Consider the following 22,077-nt stretch of genomic DNA (forward strand, 5'->3'; position numbering starts at 1 on the left):
ATCAGCATAATAAATTAACAGTAATCCATATGAGAGAGAGAGAGAGAGAGAGAGAGATGCAGGTAATGACAGTATCTTACAACAACATTAATGAAAGTAATAATATTATAGTTCTGGTTACTGCAGTACAATATGTTGAAAGTATGTATTAATACCTGGCAGTATGCATGTGTGACAATAATCATATGTGTATAATAACAGAAAAAGTATGACTAATGACTGATGATGGCAGCAGCAGCAGGAGGCATCTGGCGGGACCACGGCAGCAGCACAACCACACATGTCACGCTGTCCAGGCACCGCTGTGATATGAGTTAATCTGAGAGACAGTGGAGCACAAAGGCTCCGGAGAAGAAGCCGAGTTAGTGACATCCAGAATGGCCGGGTTAGCTAGATGCAGTAATAGGATACGAGAGAGAGAAGGAGAGAAGGGGCCCGGTGTATTATAGAGGGGTCCTCTGGCAGACTAGGCTTAAGTCAGCCTAACTAGGGGCTGGTACAGGACAAGCCTGAGCCAGCCCTAACTATAAGCTTTATCAAAGAGGAAAGTCTTAAGTCTAGTCTTAAATGTGGAGACGGTGTCTGCCTCCCGGACCGTAACAGGAAGATGATTCCACAGGAGAGGAGCCTGATAGCTGAAGGCTCTGGCTCCTGATCTACTTTTGGAGACTTTAGGGACCACGAGTAACCCTGCGTTCTCAGAGCGCAGTGTTCTGGTGGGATAATATGGCACTATGAGCTCTCTAAGATATGACGGAGCTTGACCATTTAGAGCTTTATAAGTTAACAGTAGGATTTTAAATTCAATTCTGGATTTTACAGGGAGCCAGTGCAGAGAAGCTAAAACAGGAGAGATATGATCGCATTTCTTAGTTCCTGTTAGTACACGTGCTGCTGCATTCTGAATTAGCTGGAGAGTTTTTAAGGACTTACTAGAGCTACCTGATAATAGAGAGTTACAGTAATCCAGCCTTGAGGTAACAAAAGCGTGGACCAATTTATAGTGATGTTGCACATCAAATTTAACAGCAGAACCTCGGCTACACGGCTGTAAAAACCCTTTTTATGTGCCCCAAACACAGCTCAAACAACAACTAAATAAACAACAACAACTAACTCCAACAACTCCATACAGCACCGATATCCCGACCCACTCGATATATTTCGGGCTCTAACTCGACCACACATTATTCAGAACACATGCCGTTCATCTCCACACGTATGCACCAAAGCACTCTACCAAACACCATCAAAGAGCTACAGGCCAAAGAACAACAACAACAGAAATGTTTTCACCAAAATGTATTTGTAGTATCTCTCTTACTTTGTTATTTTTGCTGTGAAAAGTGCATTCTGCTGTACAATCACACTAAGTTCCCGTTTTACCGGATGTGGTGCGTCATTCAAATGAGTCTGGGCGGAAAAACTTGCTCCGGGGGAACCAAAACAATGACCACTCACAGCAGCAGACATCGCCCCACAATGCGTTCTGCTGACTCTGATTGGCTTACAGTGCTGTCATTCTCGTTTTGGCTCTAATGAATCAAACGAGGTGTCAATCACTCAAATTGGCCAAGCCGTCGTGGAGATGCAGGCCTCCAAAGCACAGAATAGAAACTCAGGTTCAAATGTAGTAGGCGTGTATTGGTCAGTTTGGAGTGGGAAATAAGAGGAAAAAAAATGAAACGGACAGTTGTATGTGTATATCCTAAACATCAGTAGGGATTTACAGAAACAAAAAATGAAAGATATAGGATTGTACATGACAAAAATCACATGCAAACATCTTGCAATTTTGGAGAGCTCACCTGAATTTTCTGTATTAAAACCTCTCTAATATTGTTCTGCTTCACTTCAGTCAACCTTTGCAGAGTTAATGTTCACATATTGTACTATGATTTGATAGAGGTCTAGAGCTGCTGCTGCATCATTCCAAAGGGATATGCTTTTTTTTGTGTGCCATCTTCATTTACTCTTCACATATAACACATATACTGATATTTACACATCTTAACAAATCTCACAAGTGTTCCCTTTACCATGACACCAAAAGTATTCAAATAGACCTTGTGGTTGCAGAGATATTGTCATTTCATTATGGATATGCAGTTTAACAGGTGACTTTTGAGTGCCTTTGTCCAAAATAGGGGCTGAAAATCTTCAACTTTTAGGACAAACTAGTTTTTGACATTTTTTAGGACATACTATACTGTGACTTTTAGGATATACTATACTATGACTTTTTGACATTTTTTAGGACATCCCACACTGACTTTTTATTTTACTTTTTTAGGGCATACTACACTGTGATTTTTAGACTTTTAGGACAACTATAACTTTTTTGCACTTTTTAGGACATAATAGACTATGTATTTTTTCTAGGACATATACTTTTTTGACCTTTTTTTTAGGATATACCACAGTGATTTTTTTTAAACTTTTTTTTAGGACGTACTATAATATGATTTTTAAAAAAGGACATACTATGCTTTGACGTTTTCTTTACACAGCTCAGGCTGTAAGAGGACTTGTTGGAAATCCAGAGTTCGCTGGTTCGGTCCTTATCAAGGCTCAGTGAATTTTAAAGGCTGCTGTCCAGAGGAGAGAGTGAAAGGCTTTGTGAAACACAATGGAGGTGTGAGTTGGAGTAGCTCAGGCTGTTAAAGATCTGCGTGGAGAGCCTGAGTCTAAAGGATCAATCCTTATCCAGGGCAGGTGAATTTTAATGTCCAACGCCCAAAATGAAAAGGTTAAATGGACCCGGAGAAAAGATATATGTACAGCAGCATCTTAACTCAGTGGTTGAGGCTACTGCTCTTGGTGCAGGAGACTGAGGTTCAAATCTGTTTAGGCTGATGGTTTCATTCTTATCCAGGGCAGGTGAAATTTAAAGTCCAATGCCCAAATGAAAAGGTTAAATGCGCCCGGAGAAAAGTTGTATGTGTAGCAGCAGCTTAACTCAGTGGGTAAGACTACTGGCCTTGGTGTGGGAGACTGGGGTTCAAATCTGGTCAGGTTGATGGGTTCATTCTTATCCTGGGCAGGTGAAATTTAAAGTCCAATGCCCAAATGAAAAGGTTAAATGCGCCTGGAGAAAAGATGATATGTGTAGCAGCAGGATAGCTCAGTGGGTAAGACTACTGGCCTTGGTGTGGGAGACTGGGATTCAAATCTGGTCAGGTTGATGGTTTCATTCTTATCCTGGGCAGGTGAAATTTAAAGTCCAATGCCCAAGTGAAAAGGTTAAATGCGCCCGGAGAAAAGTTGTATGTGTAGCAGCAGCTTAACTCAGTGGGTAAGACTACTGGCCTTGGTGTGGGAGACTGGGGTTCAAATCTGGTCAGGTTGATGGGTTCATTCTTATCCTGGGCAGGTGAAATTTAAAGTCCAATGCCCAAATGAAAAGGTTAAATGCGCCCGGAGAAAAGTTGTATGTGTAGCAGCAGCTTAACTCAGTGGGTAAGACTACTGGCCTTGGTGTGGGAGACTGGGGTTCAAATCTGGTCAGGTTGATGGGTTCATTCTTATCCTGGGCAGGTGAAATTTAAAGTCCAATGCCCAAATGAAAAGGTTAAATGCGCCCGGAGAAAAGATGATATGTGTAGCAGCAGGATAGCTCAGTGGGTAAGACTACTGGCCTTAGTGCGGGGGACTGGGGTTCACATCCAATGCTACCAATTGCACGTCATGCCACGGCAAGGGGGAGCCAGGACGCCAGGAAAAAGTGGGGATGTCATCATCATCCCCACATTAATTAACATTATTTGGGTAATCTAATAGGATGTAGGGTAGGCAGGAAGGTGATAAGAACTTGTGAAAAGGTGGCTAGGACTTGAGAAAAGGCAGCTAGGAATGGGCAATAGTAGGGTAGGCAGGGAGGTGCCTAGGGCTTTGGAATAGGAAAGGTAGCTGGGAATAGGATAATGTAAGTATCAGTGGTTTGGTTCATTTGGTAGAAAGAAAGAAAACAAACAAAAAAAGTAAGTTAAATGAAAGTAATAAAGTAAAAAAAATGAGTTAAATGAAAAAAAAAAAAAAAATCTCAAGTAGTTGATGATGATGATATTTTTTCTACTGCCTACCTTTCCTATATTCACAGTCCTTGCCACCTTCTGATTACTTTCCAGCTCTCTGATTACTTTTCCCAGCTTCCTGCCTACCTTTCCTATTACCACAGTCCTTGCCACCTTTCTGATGACTTTTTTTCCCAGCTTCCTGCCTACCTTTTTATAATAATATTACTTCATGTGGGGATGATGATGATATTTTTTTCCAGCTTCCTGCCTACCTTTCCTATCCTATTCCACAGTCCTTGCCACCTTTCTGATTACTTTTTTCCAGCTCTCTGATTACTTTTTCCCAGCTTCCTGCCTACCTTTCCTATTCCCCAGTCCTTGCCACCTTTCTGATGACTTTTTTCCCCAGCTTCCTGCCTACCTCTTTATAATAATATTACTTCATGTGGGGATGATGATGACATTTTTTTCCAGCTTCCTGCCTACCTTTCCTATCCTATTCCACAGTCCTTGCCACCTTTCTGATTACTTTTTTCCAGCTCTCTGATTACTTTTTCCCAGCTTCCTGCCTACCTTTCCTATTCCCCAGTCCTTGCCACCTTTCTGATGACTTTTTTCCCAGCTTCCTGCCTACCTTTCCTATTCCCCAGTCCTTGCCACCTTTCCTTTCTGATGACTTTTTTCCCAGCTTCCTGCCTACCTTTCCTATTCCCCAGTCCTTGCCACCTTTCCTTTCTGATGACTTTTTTCCCAGCTTCCTGCCTACCTTTCCTATCCTATTCCACAGTCCTTGCCACCTTTCTGATTACTTTTTTCCAGCTCTCTGATTACTTTTTCCCAGCTTCCTGCCTACCTTTCCTATTCCCCAGTCCTTGCCACCTTTCTGATGACTTTTTTCCCCAGCTTCCTGCCTACCTTTCCTATTCCCCAGTCCTAGCTAACTTCCTGCCTACCTATTTATAACAATATTACTTCATGTGGGGATGATGATGACATCCCCACTTTTTCCTGGCGTCCTGGCTCCCCCTTGCCGTGGCATGACGTGCAATTGGTAGCATTGGATTTGAACCCCAGTCTCCCGCATTAAGGCCAGTAGTCTTATCCACTGAGCTATCCTGCTGCTACACAAATCATCTTTTCTCCAGGCGCATTTAACCTTTTCATTTGGGCATTGGACTTTAAATTTCACCTTCCCAGGATAAGAATGAACCCATCAACCTGACCAGATTTGAACCCCAGTCGCCCACACCAAGGCCAGTAGTCTTACCCACTGAGTTAAGCTGCTGCGACACATACAACTTTTCTCCGGGCGCATTTAACCTTTTCCTTTGGACGTTGGTCTTTAAATTTCACCTGCCCTGGATAGGATCAAAGCATCAACCTGACCAGATTTGAACCCCAGTCTCCCGCTCTAAGGCCAGTAGTCTTACTCACTGAGTTATCCTGCTGCTACACATATCAACTTTTCTCCGGGTCCATTTAACCTTTTCATTTGAGTGTTGGACTTTAAAATTCACCTGCCCTGGATAAGGCTCAAACCATCAGCCTTAGAATCTCAAAGTAGATCTTTAACAGCCTGAGCTATTCCTCCTTGCTCTTTCACTGTGTTTCACAGGGCCTTTCACTTATTCTCTCTGGACAGCGGCCTTTAAAATTCACCTGCCCTTGATAAGGATCAAACCATCAACCTCATGCTCTTCAAGCAGCGCTTTAACAGCCTGAGCTATTCTACCGCTCTCTTCCACTGTGTTTCACAAATCCTTTCACTCTCTCCTCTGAACAGCAGCTTTTAAAACTCACCTAGCCCCGATAAGGACCGAAACAACACATTCCAGCCTGAGCTATCAGTCCAGAGTAGGAATGGGAATTGATAGGATCTTATTGATATCAATGCCATAATCGATTCTGCTTATCGATCCGATTCTTTATCAATTCCCTTTTCAGTTCCTCCTGTGAATTAATGATATCACTTCCTGTTGTTTGTAACCCAAGACATGTGCTTTCATAATGTTTTATTATGAACCTTAACCTACCAGAATGCTGGCTCCTCCACTGTGGAGAAAGGGTGCAAACCTTTCACAATACATTTTGTTTGTGCTTGATGACACTCATCTAGCTTGTCTTGAGGCATTTTGCCCTTTGCAGCAAGTGTGAATGGGGTTTGCTGGCTAAATGGAGGGGGAGGACGTGGAGCTGGGGAAGCGACACTGCAAGCGAGAAATACTCAGTCCACTGCTATCATCTAAAATGGAACAAATGAAAGAATATCTGTACGGCATTTGTTTTCATCTACTTCAAATAACGTTATAGAATCTGTCATTGAATGCATTGTGCTATCGTTAACATGGGACAGGACATACATACCGTCACTGGCACTGCTCTGCTGAGACTTTGTTGCAGCTGCATTCGTTGACCAGAGATTGTCGAACACATGGCACTCTTGATATTTAATGCCACGCGACGACAAATGTTTCAGCATATTGGTGGTGTTTCCGCCCATGTATGTAATTACGGTGCTGTATAAATTGCATGTCACGTTGTTAGTCTTTTTTGGTGAAGTGAAGCCACGCCTTCTGTCTCTCCGCCATTATGTCTTCTTTGTTGTTGAACGTGCTGCTGACTGACAAATGTAGATTCGGCGTAATGAAAAGAATTGATAAGGGAATCGTTAAGCATAAAGGCTAAAGATGTCGATGAATTCAACCAGTTGGAACCTGTTCTCGATTCCCATCCCTAGTCCAGAGACACTTTGTCTGTGTTCCATATAACTTTTAACTTTCTCCTTCAGACATCAGCTTTCAAAACAGACTGCCTGTCACCTTAGAATTTATGGGGTGCCGTTTGTAAAGTGTCTCACGCTGAAAATAACATCAACATTTTGCCACATTTAGCTTCAAACAATGTTTAAAAAAGTATTGTGAATTTTTTAACGTCACCTTTTACCACATTTACAGCAATATTTGTTAACTTAGAAATATATTAAATAGTTAAATCTAAATATTAAATGTGGCACCTAAATGTTAAATGTTAAATCTAAATATTAAATCTAAATGCTAAATCTAAATTTAAATCTAAATGTTAAATCTAAATATTAAATCTAAATCTAAATCTAAATGTTAAATCTAAATGCTAAATATAAAAATAAATATAAATGTTAAATCTAAATATTAAATCTAAATATAAATATAAATGTTAAATCTAAATGTTTTGTGTGAAACTAAATATTTAGCTAATATGCAAATTCACACTGCCGGTCACCGGAAATACCAAAATAAAAGCTCGAGATGGTCAGACTTTGTAGAATCAAATAACGAATTAAAACCAACTTATCGGGGGAAATGAACACTTGAATATACATAAGCGTGATAATAACTACCTAAAATAACAAGAAACGTGTTTGGAGAAATTTTATTTGACGTGTACTTTGAGTTGTTGTTAGTGTCCCAATCATGTTGTAACTAAGACATCCACTGGAAAAAATATTTTCTTCACGGACCGTTTAGAGTTAATGAGTCATTACAGACACCGCTAACGGGGCTAACAGCTAACAGTTAGCCCCGCTAATCTACGACAACCATGTTATTAATTTCAGACCGTGATAGTAATGTTTGTTCAGTCATTGTGTTTATAGACTTTACAAACACCAGATTAGTCTAAACGGTGATACAGTGACGTGAAAAACGTGAGATGTGCATATATATATGTTGCTAAACTCCGCTGGTTTTCTACCCGGAAGTATTTGTAAACAACAAGGTGATTCCCTCGGAAGGGACACTAACAACTCAAAGTACACATCAAATAAAATTTCTCCAAACACGTTTCTTGTTATTTTAGGTAGTTATTATCACGCTAATGTATGTTCAAGTGTTCATTTCCCCCGATAAGTTAGTTTTAATTCGTTATTTGATTCTATAAACAGTCTGACCATCTCGAGCTTTTATTTTGGTACTTCCGGTGACCGGCAGTGTAAATTTGCATATTAGCTAAATATTTAGTTTCACCCAAAACATTTAGATTTAACATTTAGATTTAGATTTAGATTTAATATTTAGATTTAACATTTATATTTATATTTATATTTAGCATTTAGATTTAACATTTAGATTTAGATTTAGATTTAATATTTAGATTTAGATTTAGCATTTAGATTTAGATTTAATATTTAGATTTAACATTTAACATTTAGGTGCCACATTTAATATTTAGATTTAACTATTTAATATATTTCTAAGTTAACAAATATTGCTGTAAATGTGGTAAAAGGTGACGTTAAAAAAATCACAATACTTTTTTAAACATTGTTTGAAGCTAAATGTGGCAAAATGTTGATGTTATTTTCAGCGTGAGACACTTTACAAACGGCACCCCATAAGAATTGAACCCTGATCCTCTAAACTTCAAACCAGTCCTAGCTCCTTGAGCTAATGAACTGGAATAACTTGAAGACTCCCCCTTGAAGATTTTCTCTTGCACCTTTAGACAAGGCGTTCAGTGTTCACTGAGCCCCAGTTGGAATCTAACACAAATTATTTAATATGCTGCTGTAAAACAACTGTCTTGCTAGATACTTCTGCTCGTCAACAAGTCCCTTAACAAGGACTGAGTCAGTAAACCATGACCAGTGTCACACACACTATGCTTTCATTCTACTTGTGTTCATGAGAAGAATCAGTTTATTTCATTGAGCTACAGCTTAGAACTACATAAAGTGTTTTCCAAATAAATTCCTTACACAAGAACAAAATGCCAACTCTTCAGTTCAGGGTTTGAACTTGAACGCGGAACTTCAGATATTACAAAGACATGTTATCACCATGAGCTACCTTACCGCTACACATACTGTGATGTAAACCTCATCCAAAGAAAAGTTCATCTTCACCTTTAATCTGGTTTGGACTTAATTCACATGTAAACAATAAAAGATAAATCAACCACATTTATTTGTTGATGTTTTCAGCAGCAGTTAATAAATTGACACAGTGAGTAAATTTTATTGCCATGTTGCTATTGCCTTCTCTGCTTGTGGGTGGTGACAACTTCCCAAACACCATTTAAAGGTGTGCACATAGACAGGGCAGAAAATAAAAAACATTATATAGTTAGGTACAGACTGAGGGGTTGAATCATACACTCAGCTGCCTTTTCGCAGTTTATTATTAGGTTCACTGTACACCTGTCTGGAATAAATATGACCTAACATGGAAGTTGGGATATCAACAGTTTCTGTTAGCACTGTCAACAGTGTCGGCAATGTTAGTGGTGCTAACATGGTTAACAATGCTAAAGTGGGTTTGTGGCACTGGGGAGGCCAGAGGGTGGCCGCCATGTTTCCATAGCAATGTCGTCCTGCCACCAGGAAGGCGATACCAGCGGTGATTCTGAATGAGCAGCACTTCTAGCAAGCTCCCACCAAACCTGGCTTGTGCACCATGCAGAGTGGAAATGGTGTTTGGGAAACATAATGTAGCAGCAGTTGAACATTTTGAGAGTAAACCCATGATCCAAAAACCACAGAGAACGCTTTCTAGAGGACTCACCAATATCCTATCGCTTTCTATGATGGTGTTTAGACGATGAGCGATGGTCAGCACGGTGCACTCATTGAACTTTTCCCGTAAGGTTCTCTGAATCAGTTCATCTGTCCTGCAGAGAGACATGGTACACACATTAAAGAAATGCATTTTACAACCGGAGCCACACACACTTTCTTGCAAACAAAAACCCTATGAGGAGGGAAAAAAGCAGTACTACCACACAAATTTTTCGCTCTCTACAATGACTGCCAGTGAGGTGAGCTGTGTCAGCAGGGCCTGGGGTCCACAATAGCAGTGGCTTCATCAGTGATGAGGATGCAGTTCTTCCTCAGGATGGCTCTGGCCAGACACACCAGCTGCCTCTGGCCCACGCTGAAGTTGGAGCCCGACTCAGCTAAAACTGTCTCCAACTTCCCAGGCAGCTCCTCTATCACAGACTTCAGCTGCACCTGTGGGGAACACAGAGTGAGCGTCTGTCCCTAAACTCTCTTTAAAGAACTAGATTATTTTGGACAAGCCTTATTGTTATTTTGCTCAATCCATCTGAAAAAGGCAGCCATTTTTGAAAGTTAAACCTGCTCATGTTGAAGTTTAAAACATGCATCTGCATCCTGACACAGCAGGCCACGTAGTCATCAAAGAAGATTCTCCCCCCTTTGTTGTAGTGCCTGATGATTGTACTCAGAGCCTGAGGACTGATGCAGTAGCCTGATATAGGAGGGAAAAATGTCAGACTTATCTTTTTGTCATTTCAACAGTGTCCATGAGAGATACCAATGTTTCAAAAGAGCTCCTTAACACAACTAAAGCTCCAAAAATATACAAAACCTCACTCTGTCTGCATTTGCTACGTCTCTGCTGACATTACATTATCACATGAGCATGATGTGTCACAGTGAGTAAAAACACAACTCACATTAATTCTCTCATTCGACTGCAAACAAGCTTCACACCTCCCTCTGTATTCAGCCTGTAAAACAGGGGCTATATTCAAATTCTATGCAAACTAAGTTAAATGACTTTGTTAATGTTTGCATATAAGACTTTGAAGCAGTTTGTTCATGTGTCTTCAAGCTGTCTCTCAACAGCTGATTGTTGCTGACACCTTGCTGTCAGAGATGCTTTGTGGTTAAATTATTTCATTTCTCCATTAGCGTTATCGATTTAAAGTTCTTTATGGCAGGTTGGTGCAGTGAAAAGAGGAACATTAAATCTTTCTGAACACTCATATATTTTCAGTTATGTTTTTAGAACATGGACGTCCTGGTTTCCAGACAGTTTAACGTCCTCTAACTATTCAGAGACATACATCACTGGACAAACACCTCACTGTCACAAATAAGAATCAGGGGCAACAAAAACATGAAGTGAAAAGAAGTGAAACCAGTCGTGACATTAACACATCTGTTTAATAAACAAAACAAAAATAAATGAACATAAACAGTCAGAGAACAATTATTAAATCTACAACATTAGATCATTAGAAACACCATGGACATACTGCACAGCACATCCTGATAATCAAGTGTTTGACAAGGATTAGTTACATCGATGTAAAACAACCTTTTTTTATGTGTGTGTGTAATACTGTGATAACATAACAAGTGAAAACAAGTGCAGAAACATATAAACAGAGAGAAGACAACAACAAAAACCACCTGACCCACATACAGTCAGCACTTTACCACAATTACAACTACATGATGTGTCCAGACAGAAAAAAACAGAGTCAAGTGCAAAATTAAGAACACACAGAAAATATTATGCAGAAAATAACATCATGTGTGTTATTTAATATGTTAGCTGTAAATTAAACTTTATAGCTGCATACAGTTATAGTTATATACAAATGTGCTGTGTGCACGCACTTGGGCTCATGTGAACGTTTTCCTCCTCACAAAGCACACTAGATGGCGCTGTAACCTCACAGGACATTTCCTTGTTGTCATCAAAACACATGAGCTTGTATTCTGGTCATCTGCCTGTTAGATTAGTTTGAATCAAAGCTTTACTGTTGCACTGTGTTGCAGTCACTGTGACTCTGAGTTACAGTGAAGTTACCTGCTTCAGAGCTCTACATGTGACTGTTGAAGCTCCAGGGAGCTGCTTTCTTCAAGTTCGTTTTTTGGCGTGACAGTGTTGTGGTGCAGGTAAAAACAGCTGTCACCTTGCTATCAGAGATGATTCTTTTGGGGAGCCATTTTCTTTCTTTACCCAGGAGACATCCTATTACGCACCTCGTTCTTTTTACTCATTAAAGGTGTTTTGGGCCTTCAGATAAAAACAAGATATAAGTCAGTTTCCAAATCACTCTGAACAACAGTGATGACAAACATACTCAGAATACACAAAGGTTGATGAAATGTTAAGTGCATCACAACTTAGTAGCCTAGTTCAAATCCTCTGATTCACTACCAACATTTCAATTGATGGACTAAATTAAGTAAAACAAGTCTGATTATCGGGGCGGCACGGTGGTGTGGTGGTTAGCACTCTCGCCTCACAGCAAGACGGTTGCCGGCTCGATCCCAGGCGTGGGAGCCCTTCTGTGCGGAGTTTGCATGTTCTCCCGGTGTCAGTGTGGGTTCTCTCCGGGCACTCCAGCTTCCTCCCACAGTCCAAAGACATGCAGATTGGAGACTAGGTTAATTGGTAACTCTAAATTGTCCGTAGGTGTGAATGTGAGCGTGAATGGTTGTTTGTCTCTATGTGTCAGCCCTGCGATAGTCTGGCGACCTGTCCAGGGTGTACCCTGCCTCTCGCCCGATGTCAGCTGGGATAGGCTCCAGCCCCGTGACCCTCAAGAGGATGAAGCGGTTAGAAGATGAATGAATGAAGTCTGATTATCAAGTTAGCAAGTTGATAGGTAGGAAAGTGAAGTCCAAAATAGAGCGAAGACGATTACATCACTTTTGCAAAGAAGCAATAAAAACAAAAATGTACAAGTGAAAAATTATTAAAGTTTCTTACTCTTTGGTTGTTTTTTGTGGTGTCTTGTTCTCCTCAGAGTCTCCGTGTGACACACTGAAGGATTTAAGAAAAGTCAGTGCTGAGCAAACATTTATTTATGAGGTTTTATCTGCAGAGATCTCAATCAGTCGTTAACCATATTAATTGTGAGTCACTGGCATTACAACAAGACAGGTGTTTGAAATCACCTGTTCTGATGTTTCCTTATAAGCAGGATGATGATGATGACTGCAGCAGCAACACAAACACAGGACACCACGACCAACACAGTGATCAAAGTGACTGTGAGAAGAGAGGAAAATTAGTAACACTCAACATTCATAAAGCAACTACAGATCAAATGGTGAGACTGACATGAGACCACATAAAGGTTCACTGACTGAGATCACTGTTATCAGAGCCAGATTCCTCATCAACACCTGGAAAAAGAAACTCAAACATAAGAACCATAAAGTGTTTATCAGTCTATCAGTCAGTATCTTCTCAAGTGTTTCTCACCATCAGCAGACGACAGTGTGACTCAGGAATCATGGTAAACACCTCTATCTGAGGACCAGAGAGCACTCGCACTGCACATCCAACCTGTGCGCTGTTGTCATGGAGACGGGGCAGCACGGCTGTAGCGGTGACAGTGACTGTAGCGTTGGTGTTGGTGACACTGGTAGAGTTGTAGTGAGGGACAGTCAGTGTTACTGTGGGAGCAGGTCGACCTGTGGCCGAGCAGGACACAACTGCCTCTTCAGGAGAGTTTGATTCTCTGACATGTAGAACGGGTTCATGCAGCTCTGCACACACCACACATTTAAAAACATCACATCAAGTTTTTACAGGACAGACTTTAAGGATGATGGAGATGTCTTTAATAACACTGTAAGGTTCTTACCATAGAGTTGGAGGCAGGTTGAACCAGTCAGAGCTCCATCAGGGTAGGTGCTGTACAGACACTGATAGCATCCTTCATCTTCCTCCGTCACCCTCCTGATAACTATGGAGTTGTTCTGCAGTCCAGCATATTTAAATTCCACTTTGTCCTGAAAACCATCATTCACTTTCTGACCAAAGTATTTGGTGTAAGATGCGACATTCTGCTCCTTGTCAGGTAAAATTTTCTGCCATGTGACTTGAAGAACATCTTTAGGTTGCATCAGCTGACAGTTTAAAGAGCCTCTTCTCCCACTGCTGCCATCACAGTCTGCTGAGTCTCTATCACAGCTGCTAGACCTGCAGGGAGGAAATGAACAGTTAAAGATTTGGGGTTGGAGCTGGTTGATATGAAACTGTCAACACACGGTCTGTTTGTTATTACTTACTCAAAATGATCAGCAGTGATCAATTCTGATCTATTTCAGTGATAAGTGTTTGCTTTACAAAGTATGACAGGCTGCAGGTGAAGCACCCCACTTTGTTATGTAAACCATCAAATGAACAGTGTTGTGATGCATTTCTTTTTGAGCTGCTCTCATGGTAACTGGTGATGATGGCTTAAATAACAATTTGTGTGAAATACAAAACACTGACACACAAAATCTGACTCACATGAATGAAGTCGTTACAAAGACATCAGTTTCTGACATTATACTTTTTGTCATGTTAAGCTGTGAAGAGAAAAGCTTTAACAAGTCATTTTCCTTTTTTATAATGACATTACACAACTTTAAGGATGAATATGTCCCTAATATAACACTGTAAGGTTCTTACCATAGAGTTGGAGGCAGGGTAGGTGTTAAATAAACAGTGATAGCTCTGAAACCCTGTATTAACAGCGCGCGACATGTTGTTATCCCCCTTTTTACCGCACAGTGGAAAAGTCTGGTCCAAGTCAGTTTAAGAGACACTCACATAATACTTTGGTTGGTTTCCGTCAGCATTATCATGAAGGTCAGAGAAGATTCAGAGTAAACAGAGTAGTGTTAGATATTGTTGTTAGCTGTGTGATACAATAAATAACCGTAGATGATCATTAAAAAATCCCATACATGACAGGAAGTTACAAAAAGCTAATTTTATTTAAAATGAAATTAACAAAGATAAAACAAATACAGCTGTATTGTTTTACAAATGCACCTGAACAACAATTAATACAGGTAAAACAATACTTTTACATGACATTACAGATGTTACAAAGTACTTGGTTGAGAAACAGGCTATATAAAAACACACTTTGATGTAAGATATGATCTCCTAACCATGAAATGGAGCTGACAAAGGTCACTTCAGAGATATGTGACTTACTTCACTGTCAAATATTTAACATTCCTTAAATAAAGGAATAATATACAAACAATATGAAAACACCTGAAAATGATTATCAAACGCTATTAAAAAGATCATATAAACATGGAATGGTATAAAAATGTAAAAACACTTTCTTACTGTATGTTCAAGTCTCACAGTCTGAGTGCTGCCACAACAGTCTTGAATGTTATTCTGTCTGACATATTAGAGGACATTATTCAAAATTAAGTTTTCTTGTTGCTGGAGATGGCGGTGTTGGCTGGTCACTTGTCTGATCTTTCTCAGGAGGTGTCCGCTGTCTGACCTGCTGGATGTCCTGCATGGCTACAAGTGTTCCGTCCCTTGAAGTAGAAGAAGACACTCATATTATTACATCACACCATACTTATTTTGAATGACAGTGTAAAGACACGATTAGACACAAATTTCCACCGGGCGGTGCAATGGACGCGACACAAAATACGCAAATTAAGAGGTGCGAATTAAGCAAGAAATAAGATTTCACATCATACACTTATTTAAGACAGTTTAAAAATATGAACTTTGAGTTATTTGCATTTATGAAGAGAGTCAACACAAAATATTTTAGTGTTCAAATTAACGCAAGTAACGCAATGTCTGTGAATTATATGTAAGGTCAATGTAAGACGCAAATTCCCGCCGGGGCTATGCGATGGACATGACGCAAAATACGTGAATATGAAGGTGCACATAAAGCGAGAAGCGTGATTTTGGGTCAAGCTCTTATTTGTGAGAGGTCAAGCATTCTAGCGTTCAAACTTGCGCAAGTAACGCAACGTGAAAATTCATTTCATGTTTGGTGCGATCACAACATAAAATTGCGTTAACTAATGAAGCAGGAAGCGCGATTTTGTGTCATACACTTATTTGCAAGAGTTGAAAAATTGGAACTTCATCGACCAATTCATGCTGTGACAGCCAGTCAGCATTGAGATCCTGGGGAAAAACCAATGGGGATGTACAATGATGAGGACGTACCGACGGAAGTTCATTCATCAATTCAGCCATTTCATGTGCGTATGAAGTGAGTTATTCATGTGTATGAAGTGAGTCAACACAAAATATTCTAGCGATCATACTCGCACAAGTAGTGCAACGTGAAAATTTGCATCACGTTTGGTGTAAACACATCATAACAACAGTAGGAAAGTGTCTCACTCTTCAGTGTCTGTGGTTGTTCTTAGTGGCTTCTTCTTCTCCTCAGAGTCTCTGTGTGACACACTGAAGGATTTAAGAAAAGTCAGTGCTGAACCAACATTTATTTGTGAGTTTTGTTTGAAAAGATCTCAGTCAATCTTTATTATATTAACTGTGAGACACTGGTGTTACAACAAGACAGGTGTTTAAAGTTTAAAATTACCTGTCATGATGTTTTCTTTTAGGCAGGATGTTGATGATGACTGCAGCAGCAACACAAACACAGGACACCACGACCAATACAGTGATCAAAGTGACATCTGTGAGAAGAGAGGAAAGTTAGTAACACTCAACATTCACAAAGCAACTACAGATGAAATGGTGAGACTGACATGAGACCACATAAAGGTTCACTTACTGACGCCGAGGTGTTTCTCACCATCAGCAGACGACAGTGTGACCTCAGGAATCATGGTAAACACCTCTATCTGAGGTTTATCAGTCTATCAGTCAGTATCTTCTCAAGTGTTTCTCACCATCAGCAGACGACAGTGTGACTCAGGAATCATGGTAAACACCTCTATCTGAGGACCAGAGAGCACTCGCACTGCACATCCAACCTGTGCGCTGTTGTCATGGAGACGGGGCAGCACGGCTGTAGCGGTGACAGTGACTGTAGCGTTGGTGTTGGTGACACTGGTAGAGTTGTAGTGAGGACAGTCAGTGTTACTGTGGGAGCAGGTCGACCTGAGCAGGACACAACTGCCTCTTCAGGAGAGTTTGATTCTCTGACATGTAGAACGGGTTCATGCAGCTCTGCACACACCACACATTTAAAAACATCACATCAAGTTTTACAGGACAGACTTTAAGGATGATGGAGATGTCTTTAATAACACTGTAAGGTTCTTACCATAGAGTTGGAGGCAGGTTGAACCAGTCAGAGCTCCATCAGGGTAGGTGCTGTACAGACACTGATAGCATCCTTCATCTTCCTCCGTCACCCTCCTGATAACTATGGAGTTGTTCTGCAGTCCAGCATATTTAAATTCCACTTTGTCCTGAAAACCATCATTCACTTTCTGACCAAAGTATTTGGTGTAAGATGCGACATTCTGCTCCTTGTCAGGTAAAATTTTCTGCCATGTGACTTGAAGAACATCTTTAGGTTGCATCAGCTGACAGTTTAAAAGAGCCTCTTCTCCCACTGCTGCCATCACAGTCTGCTGAGTCTCTATCACAGCTGCTAGACCTGCAGGGAGGAAATGAACAGTTAAAGATTTGGGGTTGGAGCTGGTTGATATGAAACTGTCAACACACGGTCTGTTTGTTATTACTTACTCAAAATGATCAGCAGTGATCAATTCTGATCTATTTCAGTGATAAGTGTTTGCTTTACAAAGTATGACAGGCTGCAGGTGAAGCACCCCACTTTGTTATGTAAACCATCAAATGAACAGTGTTGTGATGCATTTCTTTTTGAGCTGCTCTCATGGTAACTGGTGATGATGGCTTAAATAACAATTTGTGTGAAATACAAAACACTGACACACTAAATCTGACTCACATGAATGAAGTCGTTACAAAGACATCAGTTTCTGACATTATACTTTTTGTCATGTTAAGCTGTGAAGAGAAAAGCTTTAACAAGTCATTTTCCTTTTTTATAATGACATTACACAACTTTAAGGATGAATATGTCCCTAATATAACACTGTAAGGTTCTTACCATAGAGTTGGAGGCAGGGTAGGTGTTAAACAGTGATAGCTCTGAAACCCTGTATTAACAGCGACATGTTGTTATCCCCCTTTTTACCGCACAGTGGAAAAGTCTGGTCCAAGACAGTTGAAGAGACACTCACATATACTTTGGTTGGTTTCCGTCAGCATTATCATGAATGTCAGAGAAGATTCAGAGTAAACAGAGTAGTGTTAGATATTGTTGTTAGCTGTGTGATACAATAAATAACCGTAGATGATCATTAGAAATCCCATATATGACAGGAAGTTACAAAAAACAAACTTTATTTAAAATGAAATTAACAAAGATAAAACAAATACAGCTGTATTGTTTTACAAACGCACCTGAACAACAATTAATACATGTAAAACAATACTTTTACATTACAGATGTTACAAAGTACTTGGTTGAGAAACAGGCTATATAAAAACACACTTTGATGTAAGATATGATCTCCTAACCATGAAATGGAGCTGACAAAGGTCACTTCAGAGATATGTGACTTACTTCACTGTCAAATATTTAACATTCCTTAAATAAAGGAATAATATACAAACAATATGAAAACACCTGAAAATGATTATCAAACGCTATTAAAAAGATCATATAAACATGGAATGGTATAAAAATGTAAAAACACTTTCTTACTGTATGTTCAGGTCTCACAGTCTGAGTGCTGCCACAACAGTCTTGAATGTTATTCTGTCTGACATATTAGAGGACATTATTCAAAATTAAGTTTTCTTGTTGCTGGAGATGGCGGTGTTGGCTGGTCACTTGTCCGATCTTTCTCAGGAGGTGTCCGTCGTCTGACCTGCTGGATGTCCTGCATGGCTACAAGTGTTCTGTCCCTTGAAGTAGAAGAAGACACTCACATTATTACATCACACCATACTTATTTTGAATGACAGTGTAAAGACACGATTAGACACAAATTTCCACCGGGCGGTGCAATGGACGCGACACAAAATACGCAAATTAAGAGGTGCGAATTAAGCGAGAAGTGCGGTCTCACGTCATACACTAATTTAAGACAGTTCAAAAATACGAACTTTGAGTAATTTACATTTATGAAGAGAGTCAACACAAAATATTTTAGTGTTCAAATTAACGCAAGTAACGCGATGTCCGTGAATTATATGTAAGGTCAATGTAAGACGCAAATTCCCGCCGGGGCTATGCGATGGACATGACGCGAAGTACGTGAATATGAAGGTGCACATGAAGCGCGAAGCGTGATTTTGGGTCAAATGCTTATTTGTGAGAGGTCAAGCATTCTAACGTTCAAACTTGCGCAAGTAACGCAACGCGAAAATTCATTTCATGTTTGGTGCGATCACAACATAAAATTGCGTTAACTAATGAAGCAGGAAGCACGATTTTGCGTCATCAAGAGTTGAAAAATTGGAACTTCGTTGACCAATTCATGCTGTGACAGCCAGTCAGCATTGAGATCCTGTGGGGACGTATGATGATGAGGACGTACCGACAGCAGTTCATTCATCAATTCAGCAATTTCATGTGTGTATTAAATGAGTCAACACAAAATATTCTAGCGATCAAACTCGCATGGGTAGTGCAACATGAAAATTTGCATCGCTTTTGGTGTGAATAAAACATAAGTCATAGCAACAGTAGGAAAGTGTCTCACTCTTCAGTGTCTTTGGTTGTTCTTCGTGGTGTCCTGTTCTCCTCAGAGTCTCTGTGTGACACACTGAAGGATTTAAGAAAAGTCAGTGCTGAACCAACATTTATTTGTGAGTTTTGTTTGAAAAGATCTCAGTCAATCTTTATTATATTAACTGTGAGACACTGGTGTTACAACAAGACAGGTGTTTAAAGTTTAAAATTACCTGTCATGATGTTTTCTTTTAGGCAGGATGTTGATGATGACTGCAGCAGCAACACAAACACAGGACACCACGACCAACACAGTGATCAAAGTGACATCTGTGAGAAGAGAGGAAAATTAGTAACACTCAACATTCACAAAGCAACTACAGATGAAACGGTGAGACTGACACGAGACCACATAAAGGTTCACTTACTGACGCCGAGGTGTTTCTCACCATCAGCAGACGACAGTGTGACCTCAGGAATCATGGTAAACACCTCTATCTGAGGACCAGAGAGCACTCGCACTGCACATCCAACCTGTGTGCTGTTGCCATGGAGACGAGGCAGCACGGCTGTGGCGGTGACAGTGACTGTAGCGTTGCTGTTGGTGACACTGGTAGAGTTGTAGTGAGGGACAGTCAGTGTTACTGTGGGAGCAGGTCGACCTGTGGCCGAGCAGGACACAACTGCCTCTTCAGGAGAGTTTGATTCTCTGACATGTAGAACGGGTTCATGCAGCTCTGCACACACCACACATTTAAAAACATCACATCAAGTTTTTACAGGACAGACTTTAAGGATGATGGAGATGTCTTTAATAACACTGTAAGGTTCTTACCATAGAGTTGGAGGCAGGTTGAACCAGTGAGAGCTCCGTCAGGGTAGGTGTTAAACAAACAGTGATAGCATCCTTCATCTTCCTCCGTCACCCTCCTGATAACTATGGAGCTGTTCTGCAGTCCAGCATATTTAAACTCCACTTTATCTCTAAAGTCAGGATTCACTTTCTTACCAAAGTATTCGCTGTAAGATGCGACATTCTGCTCCTTGTCAGGTAAAATTTTCTGCCATGTGACTTGAACAACATCTTTAGGTTGCATCAGCTGACAGTTTAAAAGAGCGTCTTCTCCCACTGCTGCCATCACAGTCTGCTGAGTCTCTATCACAGCTGCTAGACCTGCAGGGAGGACAGTAGAGTGTGTGATACTCCACAGAATTCACTCTATTGGGCAAAACATGTTTAAAACAGGATTCTTATCAGAAATCTGCATTGCACACAAAATATTTACAATATATATGTTACAGGTACTGGTTATATTAATATTATGAGTACTGAAATTCATATTGAAACACTGACACATCTGAATCTGACTGCCAGTCCCTAATAAATCCCAATCCCAGGTAATTTATAAAGGTTCTAAAGTTTCTGGTCTGTGTTTAAATTTGAAAAAAATGTGAACTATTATCTCTTTATCCTTGTGCTGAATCCATCCCTGTTCAAACTGAAAGAAAATACCTTGGTATAAATTTATCTAACGATAGCAATAAAAGAGAACAAACAAACAGAAGAAAAAATAGATAATATGAGGAAATCCCTTAATCATTGGCTCTTAAGAGATCTTTCTATTTTGGGCAGAATCCTGTTGTCAAAAGCAGAAGGTATATCTAAACTATCATTTGTTTAGTTTAATTTAAATGTTTAATTTAAATGCTCGGCTTCCTTTGAAACACATGATACAAAGCACTCTTACATATTCACATGTGGTTATTAAGTTGCCTGAAATAAAGATTGGTGAAGTGTGTGTTAGTGATAAGAAATGTAATAACAAAGTCATTTGTAATGTTTTGAAATGCAAATTGTTTTCTGATTTTAAAGTACCATCAAAAGTAAGAAAAATCGATAATGGGAACATTTTAATTAATAAATGTTTCAATGATCTTGAAGGGACAATTTCACCTAAAGTAAAAGACGTTCAGTTTAGAATTGTGAACAATGTTTATCCAGCTGCTGAAACTTTACAAAAAAAATTCATTTTGAAGTAAATCCTTGTGTTTTTTGTTCAAGAGAACCTGAAACTGTTGAGCATTTATTTTGATCCTGTCCAGTCACATGGCAGTTTGGGCAGAATCTTTACAGCTGGTTAAACATTGGCACTGATAATCCTTCTTTTGATTTTTACCAGATTATGATTTACATGGATGGTCTCCCAAGGAAGATGTCACATATGGTGAACATAATTATTATCATGGGTAAATATCATATACACAATTGCAAATGGAAAAACTGTAAACCCTCCATATTTTGCTTTAAAAATGAACTGAAGAATTATTTATCGTCCATTAAGATATTATCTAAAACTAATCAGTCCCTTAAAGCCACCCCCCCAAAGTGTTTTCTTTGTTGTCTGTTCATCTTTTGTCTTTTTTTTCCTCTTGTAATGCTGACTGCTTCAGATCGAGTTTTGTATCGTTTTGTATAGCCTACAAGCAACTGTTTCCAATGAAGATTTTGTGATGTAGAAATTGTTGTTCAATAAAAAAGGAAAAAAGAAAAAAGACTCACATCTGAACAAAGGAAATGTATGACTGACCAGTTCTAAACTGTATTACAGTTTAAGTTGTCTCTATGTGCAGCAGGTTAACACAGTAAACTCTTTACTTACCTTTCTGAACGAGTCCCAACGCACAAATTAAATATATAATTGCATGTTGTATCATTTTACCACATGCTGTAGTTCCCGCTCACATTTCAAAGTCAATGGGACTACCAGTCGTCAGTAAACGGAAGCTGCGCGCGCAGGTGTCC

The 22,077-nt window shown here is 39.8% G+C and overlaps 3 protein-coding genes and 1 long non-coding RNA gene across 5 annotated transcripts in view; 1 reads left to right on the forward strand and 3 right to left on the reverse strand.

The window, feature by feature from the left end:
- Positions 1-8,770: 8,770 nt before the first annotated feature.
- LOC125885266 (ATP-binding cassette sub-family C member 4-like) lies at positions 8,771-11,428 on the reverse strand. Its single transcript, XM_049570817.1, has 5 exons — positions 11,419-11,428; positions 10,167-10,258; positions 9,827-9,999; positions 9,554-9,659; positions 8,771-8,800 (listed from the first exon to the last, which is right to left on the reverse strand). The coding sequence occupies exons 1-5, from the start codon at positions 11,426-11,428 to the stop codon at positions 8,771-8,773; spliced, it is 411 nt and encodes a 136-aa protein (XP_049426774.1).
- A 1,575-nt stretch (positions 11,429-13,003) lies between these two features.
- Positions 13,004-13,565, reverse strand: LOC125885267 (OX-2 membrane glycoprotein-like). The gene is given in 3 exon segments (XM_049570818.1): positions 13,004-13,305; positions 13,404-13,532; positions 13,535-13,565. Coding segments are annotated over 3 exon segments (462 nt in total).
- Positions 13,566-14,502: 937 nt separating this feature from the next.
- Positions 14,503-22,034, reverse strand: LOC125885241 (OX-2 membrane glycoprotein-like). 2 transcript variants are annotated; one of them, XM_049570791.1, is made up of 6 exons: positions 21,935-22,034; positions 20,110-20,448; positions 19,724-20,011; positions 19,508-19,604; positions 19,306-19,368; positions 14,503-15,096 (listed from the first exon to the last, which is right to left on the reverse strand). In XM_049570791.1, the coding sequence occupies exons 1-6, from the start codon at positions 21,987-21,989 to the stop codon at positions 14,970-14,972; spliced, it is 969 nt and encodes a 322-aa protein (XP_049426748.1). In that variant the 5' UTR covers positions 21,990-22,034; the 3' UTR covers positions 14,503-14,969. The 2 variants fall into 2 exon arrangements, with proteins under 2 accessions (XP_049426748.1, XP_049426747.1); XM_049570790.1 differs by having other exon boundaries at positions 19,703-20,011.
- The window catches only part of LOC125885244 (uncharacterized), a 35,606-nt gene continuing 33,566 nt past the window's right edge, over positions 20,038-22,077 (forward strand). Inside the window, exon 1 of the long non-coding RNA XR_007448838.1 lies at positions 20,038-20,156. This is a non-coding gene — a long non-coding RNA (uncharacterized LOC125885244). The remainder of the gene's footprint in view (positions 20,157-22,077) is intronic.

The sequence above is a fragment of the Epinephelus fuscoguttatus genome, linkage group LG24 (assembly GCF_011397635.1).
Source record: "Epinephelus fuscoguttatus linkage group LG24, E.fuscoguttatus.final_Chr_v1".
Classification (NCBI taxonomy): Eukaryota; Metazoa; Chordata; class Actinopteri; order Perciformes; family Serranidae; genus Epinephelus; species Epinephelus fuscoguttatus.

Excerpts from the sequence above, each read along its gene's own strand:
- LOC125885266 (XM_049570817.1), bottom strand. Across the intron at positions 10,000-10,166 it reads ATGACTACGTGGCCTGCTGT|GTGCAGCTGAAGTCTGTGAT; the intron begins GTCAGGATGCAG and ends TGTTCCCCACAG. Across the intron at positions 8,801-9,553 it reads TAGAAAGCGATAGGATATTG|TTCCGCGTTCAAGTTCAAAC; the intron begins GTGAGTCCTCTA and ends TAATATCTGAAG.
- LOC125885241 (XM_049570790.1), bottom strand. The coding sequence starts at position 21,989 with ATGATACAACATGCAATTATATATTTAATTTGTGCGTTGGGACTCGTT. Across the intron at positions 20,449-21,934 it reads GTTGGGACTCGTTCAGAAAG|GTCTAGCAGCTGTGATAGAG; the intron begins GTAAGTAAAGAG and ends TCCTCCCTGCAG. Across the intron at positions 19,605-19,702 it reads TGAGAAACACCTCGGCGTCA|ATGTCACTTTGATCACTGTG; the intron begins GTAAGTGAACCT and ends CTCTTCTCACAG.